The 8,715-nt window shown below is 47.9% G+C and overlaps 1 protein-coding gene, 1 long non-coding RNA gene and 1 other non-coding gene across 8 annotated transcripts in view; 1 reads left to right on the top strand and 2 right to left on the bottom strand.

Annotated features, from left to right (window-relative positions):
• The window catches only part of Tchp (trichoplein keratin filament binding), a 15,287-nt gene extending 12,700 nt beyond the window's left edge, over positions 1–2,587 (bottom strand). The window contains exons 1-3 of one of the 4 annotated variants that reach the window (XM_010603955.2): positions 2,524–2,585; positions 1,803–1,864; positions 791–984 (exon numbers count right to left, since the gene is read on the bottom strand). In XM_010603955.2, coding sequence (XP_010602257.1) covers positions 791–984 — 194 coding nt within the window. In that variant the 5' untranslated portion in view covers positions 1,803–1,864; positions 2,524–2,585. Of the gene's footprint in view, positions 1–790; positions 985–1,802; positions 1,865–2,493 lie in introns of all 4 variants that reach the window. The other 3 variants (XM_010603954.2, XM_010603953.2, XM_010603956.3) reach the window with 3 other exon arrangements.
• LOC117285815 lies at positions 1,498–1,604 on the bottom strand. The gene has a single exon (XR_004516913.1). It is a non-coding gene; the product is annotated as a U6 spliceosomal RNA (small nuclear RNA).
• A 123-nt stretch (positions 2,588–2,710) lies between the features above and the next one.
• Positions 2,711–8,715, top strand: part of LOC104848144 — an 11,472-nt gene continuing 5,467 nt past the window's right edge. Inside the window, exons 1-3 of one of the 3 annotated variants that reach the window (XR_776325.1) lie at positions 2,720–2,783; positions 3,148–3,289; positions 7,897–8,168. This is a non-coding gene — a long non-coding RNA (uncharacterized LOC104848144). Of the gene's footprint in view, positions 2,784–3,147; positions 3,290–7,896; positions 8,169–8,715 lie in introns of all 3 variants that reach the window. The other 2 variants (XR_002024716.1, XR_776326.1) reach the window with 2 other exon arrangements.

The following is an 8,715-nucleotide window of genomic DNA, read 5'->3' on the forward strand; positions in this document are numbered from 1 at the left end:
TATGTAGTTTTTATATTACTACTCATTTAATCTCAAAAGTTAAGTTTGGTTTGAGCTTCACTGATGAGGAAACTAAGGCTCATTCATGAAGAAAATGACATAACCAACAGCCAGGGTTTCAATCTAGGTCTGATTCTAAAACTTATGCTTTTCACTTCCATGTTTTTACCTGTTTTTCTATAAGAGGCTTGTGTATACATAAACATAAAAATAAATAGGGGAAAAGTATGGAAGGCTTTGTGCCACACGGGTTCTCTCTGGAGATGTGAGGTTCCAAGGGTTCCAGGTTCCATCACATTCTGCATCATTGAGCGCAGATGTGCTCACAAGCGTGTGTGTGCGTGTGTGTGTGGTGTGTGACTAGAGAGACTGAATCAAGGCCCTTCACATCCCAGCCCTTTTTAAATTTCTTTATTTTGAGATAAGAGTCTTGCTAACTCACTAAGTTGCCCAGGCTGGGCTCAAGCTTGTAATCCTCCTGCTTCAGTCTCCTAGAGTGCTGGAATTACAGGTGTGTGCCACCATGCCTGGGTTCATCTTATCTTTGTCAATGTGAATGCATTACTTTACTTATGTTCTTTTTTTTCCTCCAATTCTAGCTGGGGAAAAGTGACGGAGGAATGATCCTTGTGCGTGACACTGACAAGCTAGGGTTTTGTGCAGATTCTCCATGCTATCTGGTGAATCCCCAGAGAGAACATACAGCCATACTCACTGGACCCGTAAAGCCACATCCCTGATCATTAGGTGGCCCCCCGCCTCCATCCACGTGGCAGTCACAGACAATCACCTCCGCTGGTAGGAGGTCTTGGAGCTCCATTCTGCCTGCTTGGAGCTGCAGATATCAGACACCCTAAAGTAATGGCTGTTCTGCTCCCACTGCTGCCGAAGCCGGGCCTCCTGCTCTCGCTGTCGCTGTCGCGCCGCCTGTTGATCCAGGAGCCTGCGGCTGCACCAGTAGGAGGGCAGTGTGGGGAGTGCCATCTGAGTGTGGAGTAGCAATGGTTAGGAAACCAATGACTGCAAACCCAGGAACCCTCACCAGGTGGCCTTGGCTCTTCAAGGATGGTGCTCACCCTTTGGCTGCAAATGGAAACCACCTGGTGGAATTCTAATACCCATCTCTGGGCTCCACTCCAAATCAACTGAATCATAAAAACCTGAGATTGGAGTAGGGGCATCAACACTTTAAAATAATTCGCCACCAAGGTGACATCACCAATTTAAATAACCCCAGACTGTGCTCAGCAGTGGACTGGCCATTACCAGGGATGCTACAGAGATAGGGTTTGGCCTAGCAATGGAAGACTGCATGTTGGGGACTTTTATGCTCTGCATTAAATAACAGGGACATCAGTATGCTCCAAGCACTTTACAAATATCATTTTTAAAAAAAATTTTTTTTTTTGGTACCAGGCATCGAACTCGGGGTCCTTGTGCTTGCAGGGCAAGCGCCGAAACCACTGAGCTAAATCCCCGGCCCTTAATTTTTTTTTTTTTAATATGGAACGCTTCTCAAATTTGCGTGTCATCCTTGCGTGGGGGCCATGCTAATCTTCTCTGTATCGTTCCGATTTTAGTATATGTGCTGCCGAAGCGAGCACATCGCTTTTCTCATCCTTAAAATCACCCCATTATTTGGCAAGTGAGGAAATTCTGGTTCAAAGAGGAGAAACGACTTGCTCAGGATCACAAAGACACGAAACGGAGGAAACAAAAGATGCGGAAATTTAGATCAGTCCAAGACCCGAGCTCAGACTGTACTCGACAAAGGGCTGCCCCTTGGGGCCAAAATGCCCTACCTCCGGAAGCCCCTGGCCAAGGCCTGGCCTGGATGTCACACGTGGAAGTGTCCCGGCCTGCCCTGAGGGAAGACGAAGAAACACACCGAAGAAAGGAATCAAGCTGCCTGGGGACACTGCCGGACCCTCGAGGACAGAGAGCAGTCTGAACTCCAGACACCTCTATCCCGGCCTCAAAGCTGCCCTCCCGTGCAGAGTATACCAGTGCTTGGACCGGAGTCTGGGGGAATGTGTGACAGGGTTGTGTTAACATCAAGAATCTCCAAGTGAAGAGTACTCAAGGTCCTGGGGCCAAATGTGACATCTGTGTTTTAAGACTGCAGCAGGAGTAACCTACTTTTTTCCTTGCCCTGAAAAGCTGCCGGCTGATAAATCTTTGCACCAGGTGGCAAAAGCTTTAAGATTCCATGCGGGGCTGCTTCCCCGAACCGATCGAATCCTCTCAGGCTCCAACACCCAATAGTATCAAAGAGGGTTGCAAAGGACGGTGTTGGGCACCGAGAGAGCTGGAGCCTAGAACAGGCCCCCAGGGCTCGCGTCTTCCGGTTCCCGCCAGCGCGCGGCGGCCTATGGCAGGGCACTACGAGTACTTGTCTTGAAGCCGGCTCCCCTGGCAGATCCACCTCTCAGCTCACGTTTCTCTGCACCCTGGAGTTTCCGAAGAATCCCTCGAACCGAGTTCTGCACTCACCGACCCGGGCGGCTCTGTCCCGCGGCTTACCTCCCAGGCATCCCGGAGCAAGGGCCAACGGTTCCCGGCTGGTTGCCGCGGTAACGGGCCTGACGACGGTGCACCACTAGGGCCAAGCCACCTCCAGCGCGATACTGGACGAGCAGAGAGAAGGATTGTGGGTTTTCCCCCTACCGCCCCCTAGAGTCGTTGTGGAATCGATAGCAAACGCATTCATCCTTGAAATAGAGAAAGATGGAGGGAAAATTTTACAACAAAATTTACAACAAAAATCCTACAACAAAATTCAGGTTGGTGGTTACTTGGGGAGATGAAGGAGAAGGGGAAGAGGCTGAAATGAGGCTGAAATAGAGGAGCCAATGGTTCTCAAACCTGGCGGCAAGAATCATCTGAGGAGCTTCTAAAAATTCAGATGCCCAGTCCCCCCCTCCACAAATCCCATCAGAGCTCTCTAGTTGTGTTCAATGTGCAGCCGGGGCAAAGAACCGCTGACCCACGTAGTCACAACTGTTGGTAGACTTTCCACTGTAGTCTTGATCTGTGATGGGCTTGAGGTTTTCCCTCTATTATTAACTACCTACCAGATCCCAGATACTTTAGATACATCCCCTCAGTCAAGCCTCGCTCCATCCTCCACCCACTCCCATTTTGCAGCTGAAGACACTGAGGCTTGGAAAGGTGAAGCAACTTTCTTGAGGTCACACAGCAAGGACCCTGAGATCCAAGATTCAGACCTAGTCCAAGAGTTTATGAATCTTTCAGTTTGTTTTTCTGGAGTTTGAAGCCTACAAGCCAGGTATGGTGGCACACTCCCATAATCCCAGGACTCTGGAGGGCTGAACCAAGAGCATCAAAATTTTCAAGCCCAGCCTGGGCAATGCAAGACCCTATCTCCAAACAAAATTAACAGGGCTAGTCATGTAGCTCAGTGAGGGACTGAGTTCAGTCCCCAGTACCCCTACAGTTGTGAGCCAGCTGTGGCCATATAATGAGGTCAGTAACGTTACATATGGTATTTAGTGACAACCAGTGACCGTGGCTCACTGAGGGTTGATATGGGGAGCCCTGGAGGGACCCTTCAGTCTGGAAGCTGCTCTCTGGCTTGTCTTTGGGTATACTAGCACAGCAAGAGAAAACAGGAGTGTTGGGGAGGGGCATGAAGACATGAACAGCTTGCCCTTGGCTAAAACAGGACAGCTCTGCAGGCCACACAATGCCCCCCTTAACTCACAGGTGACATCGCTGAGATCTCTTTCTACGCTACTGTTGGCATTTCAGCATCAGCCAGTCTGGCTTCTCTCTTCACTGCTGGGCCGAGCTCCACCCTCCCTGAAGCCAGGGTGCAAAACCAGCTGCGCTTGGGGTCTGAGACACCAGTGATGGAGCTGCCTCAGAGAGCTCCAGCACTGGGTGTTAATAATACATAAATGAAGAACCCAAATAATACATAAATGTAGCTATCCATGAGAAAAAGTAAGAGAGGACAAAGCACAGAAAGCAGTGGGTGTCCATGGGTCAGAAGTAGGAACGATTTTCATTTGTATTTCTCTCCGGATTTTTAGTTTTTGCTCTTTTTTTGTTTTGTTTTGTTTTTTTGAGATGGGGTCTCACTATGTAGTTGAGACTGCCCTGGAACTCACTGTGTAGTTGTGACTGACCTGGAATTCACTATGTAGCCCACGCTGGTCTTGAACTCACAGTGATCCTCCTGCCTCAGCCTCCCAAGTGCTGGGATTACAGGCGTGTGCCACCATGCCCAGCTGGGTTTTTAGTTTTACAGTGGTCACCATTACTTGCATAATTTTTAAAAAATAAAATATTGACAGGGCGGGAGATTTAGCTCTCTGGTTCTGCCACCTGCCTCACAAGCACAAGGACCCGAGTTCAATCCCTGGTACCAACATAAATAAATAAAATTTTGACTCACGAGTGATAACCACCTGCACCCCTGTCACACTGAGTGCTTTAAGAGATGCTCTCTGTGTATGAGTACCATGGGGCAGAATCACCCAGGGAACTCTTAAAATCCTCATGCTTCATCCCCCAAATAGGGGAAGGACAGATTTATTTTATTGTCAGGGATGATGGGGTTTGCATATTTTTAAATAAATTTCTAATGTTAGAATAGCTTGAGATTTACAGAAAAGATGGTTCAGAGAGTTCTCATATTCTCCACAGTCAGTTTCCCCTGCTGTTGACACATTGTGTGTATTCTGCATTTTCTACAGTACAGAAGTCTAACAGGGACCATGGGATGGGGGGTTAAGATCAAAGAGTCTCCAGGGGAAAAATATTCCCCTTTTCTCTCTCCCGCCAATACTGGGGATTGGATTGAGTGGCACACTGTACCACGGGGCTACATCCCCAGCCATATTTGTATTTTATTTTAAGACATGGTCTTGATAAGTTTCCCAGACTTGCCTTGAACTTTCGATCCTCCTGCCTCAGCCTGCATGCGCCTTCATGCCCAGCATAAAAATGGTCTCTGCTTTTCCAGGGTCCCTCAGGGCCCCTTTATCTTCAAAGGCTGGAAGGGCAGTAACCCTCTGGCCACTTCCTTGCTTTTAAGGATGCGTGTACCACAAGCATAATACAGGGCATCTTCCCTGTCTGAAGGCTCTCAACCTTAATCAGACCTGCAAAGTCCCTTGGCCATATATGGTAACATAGGCACAGGTTCTGGGGATCAGGACTAGACACTTTTGGGGGTCACTATTCTACCTTCATGTGCTTCACTTTTAGTTACTATCCCTTGGTGGTGTAGATTTTTCGCCCGGATGCTGCCAGGTGGCCGTCCCTCCCAGGTCCTCCGGAAGTGGGTGGGGCTGGGTGGGAATTTTCTCATCCAGGGACATGGGACTGGCACATGCTCCTCTCACCATCCAGAGTGAAAAGGGGGCAGAGAGCTCTCTGGGAGCACAGGAGGAGGCTAGAAACAGAATTCCATTCTGGAAGCTTCTAGTCAGAACCTTCAAAAAAAAATTTAGGTCTGGGGATTTAGCTCAGTGGTTCTGCCCGCTGCTTTGCAAATGCAAGGTCCCAAGTTTGATCCCCATACAAAAAAGAGAGCCTTCAGGTAACTCAGCCTGCTTTCATTGCTGGAATACACTGAGCTGATACAATGACCCTAACGTTTCGGTCTTTGTATTTCATTTTTTTTCATTAAGTTTATTGCTACTTTTACATACATCACTGGGATCTTGTGCCTTTGCAGAATGATGTATCTTGGTTCTTTATTTTTCCCCACACCCCTCCCCTCCCTTCACCTTCTCTTTGTGTTATTTTTTTGAGGCCAGATTGATAGGAAGCAAGGAGCGTCTGACCAGCTCCAAGTCGTTTCGTTGTGTGCAAGCTTCAGTTTTCTTGTCTATAAAATAAGGATAATAGTACTGGTTTACTAACAGCTGTTTTCAACACAGTGCCAGGCCCGATCAGATCAGCGCGTGCTATGTGACAGCTGTTAGTATGATGATTGCCTCTAGGCTGGCAATTTTCTGCATAGCCTCTGTCTCAGTAAGGGCTGGGTTTAGTTTCCTGAAAAAGGAAGGAGCTGGGAAATCATTACTTCTTTGCTTACTGCCTTACCACTCTCTCAACTTTCCCGCTCCAGCTGTGCCCCAGTAGGGGTGGGGTGGCTGTCCCTCTCTGTGTGGCTCGGGGGTCATTCTGATTGTCTAAGCCAACTGTGGTGGACCCATACCCCTGTGAATGACAGGAACGAGGGTGGGCTTGGGGCACAGGTCTACACGGTGACACCACAGGGTACATGTGCTTTGAATGGTTATCCTGGGTGCTGTCACATCTGCAAGAGGTCCTTTGTACTGCTCAGCTGTCCTTTCCCTAGGCGGAAGCCACTTGACAGCAGAATGAGAAAAAAAAAATCCTGTTCTTAGAGATGAAATCAAATAGAGTTACTGTTAGGTAAAAAGATCGGAAAACCAGGATCACAACAAGCCTTTATTATGGGGAGGGTCTGCTGGGCTGTCTCAGAACAAAGGAGAGAGAGTGACAAGGCTGAGACAGGGAAGCTTCTTCCAGGACTGGGGTGGGGCTTATAGGAGCTGGGGTGGGGTTGAGTAATGTAGTGGCCAGGGATTGGGGGAGCTGTGACACCACTAGTTAGGGCCATTTTAAGGTGAGGGAAATCTTAACAGCCCACCTCTGAGCCCCTGCTCCATAGCATGGGGTCCTACTTTAAAGTAAGGTAAAATATTGGGTTGCATTGCTTAAGTCATTTTTCGGCCACTAGGAAGAATTTCCACTGATAGACTTTTCTGGAACAACATTGCTCAAAATGTCATTTTTACGGGCTGAGGATTTAGCTCAGTGGTTCCACTGACTGCCTCGTAAGCGCAAGGACCCAAGATGGATCCCCAGTATGGTGGGGGAGACAAAAACATAAGCATTATTTATTTAAAAAAATGTCATTTTTGCTGAGTGTTATGGCAAACGCCCTGTAATCCCAGGGAAGCAGAGGCAGGAAGATTGCAAATTCAAGCCCAGCCTAGGCAACTTAGTAACTTTAGTTAGACCCTGACTCCAAAATAAGGTTTAAAAAGTGCAGCAGATATAACAATACCAAAAAAATTATAATTCTTTTCACATAAGGTTGATAAAATATATGTACTACAACATTCACCATTTTTAAGTATGCAACTCAGTGGCATTAGGTCTATTCACAATGTTCTGCAACCATCACAGAGTGAAATTTTTTTTTTAAGAGTAAGAAAAATTTATTGAGGGAAGGAAAGCTTCTGTCTAAGAGAACAGAAGGGGGACTGGAAAATGGGTTGCCTGCCCACCCCACTTCTCCAAGACATTTTATACAGCAAAACCATGTGGTGAGGCGGGTACAAAGTGGGACAAAACTATAAGACCCAATGGAAAATTACAAGGTGGGGCAAAACCATGACCAACCAATAAGATTACAAGTACAGTCACCCAGGTAATATTGATTAAACAAGGGTCAAATGGGGGAGCACATCTTGTAGCCAGTGTACAAGGATCTTCAGTAAGGGATATTTCCTGGAAAGGCTGGGCTAAGACCTTGGTCCCCCACCCAGGTGATTGATACCTATTTAGAATATCATTCACTGCTGTTTATCCCTAGGGGAAGCACAAGGTCAAAGTGAAATTCTTTTCTTGGGGATTTTTTTTTGTTGTTGTTATTTTTTGTTTTTTGTTTTTTGAGACAGGATCTCACTATGTAGTTGAGACTGCCCTGAAACTCACTATGTAGCCCCGGCTGGTCTCGAACTCACAGTGATCCTCCTGCCTCAGCCTCCCGAGTGCTGGGATTACAGGTGCCACCCCCCTACCTCCGCTCCAAAGTGAAATTCTTGATTGACACCTTTACCTGGGCTGCGGAGCTGTTGTGAAATCTTGTTTTCGTTGCCTCCACAGAGAAGCAGGGCTCAGCCACCCTCCGCCTCCTCCCAGCTTCTCGGCAGGGCCAGTCGAGATATCTGCCTTCTACAGCTGCCTTCTGGTGACCACCTCCCTATGGGGCACCAAGATACAATTTGCGGGACTTGCTCCACAGAACCCCACGCCCTGCGTGGACTGCACAGATATGCCAAGGAGACTATTTCCCAGGCTTCTCTCGAACTCCCTGAACTCAGGCGGACTTGCTTTCAATCCACCAATCAGAACGCCCCTCCATCAACCCACGTGCGGTACACCCTGGGCCCTTGGGAGGGGCATCTGACTCTGTCTCTCCCTGGCTCTGTCTGTGTCCCTCTCTCTTCCCACCCACGGTTGAGGCTCCCACAGACCCTACAAGTTACGTGACTCTTTTCTTGGGGATCTTTAACAAAACTGTTTCGCTTTTGTTGTGTGCTTGGTGGCGCTATCTCCTCTGTGTCCCACCTGATCAGCTCAACAGGACCTAGCTCTCCTCCCCGTTAAGGCACTTCTAGAAAGCAGCTCTCTTGGCTGGGTGTAGAGGTCATCCCAGCATTCTGGGAAGCTGAAGCAGGAGGATCATAAATTCAAGCCCAGCCTGGGCAATTTAGCACTTTAGCAATGCCCTATCTCAAAATAAAATGGTTCCTGCCTCGCAAGCGCAAGGTCCTGAGTTCAATCCCCAGTACAAAAAAAAATAAAGAAAGAAATTTAGGGCCAGGGATTTAGCTCAGTGGTTCTACCGCCTGCCTCTCAAGGCCCAAGGTCCTGAGTTTGATCCCCAGTACCCCCCAAAATATATGTGTATTATATATATAT

Source organism: Fukomys damarensis, unplaced genomic scaffold, assembly GCF_012274545.1.
Source record: "Fukomys damarensis isolate Sample0158 unplaced genomic scaffold, DMR_v1.0_HiC HiC_scaffold_12, whole genome shotgun sequence".
Lineage (NCBI taxonomy): Eukaryota > Metazoa > Chordata > Mammalia > Rodentia > Bathyergidae > Fukomys > Fukomys damarensis.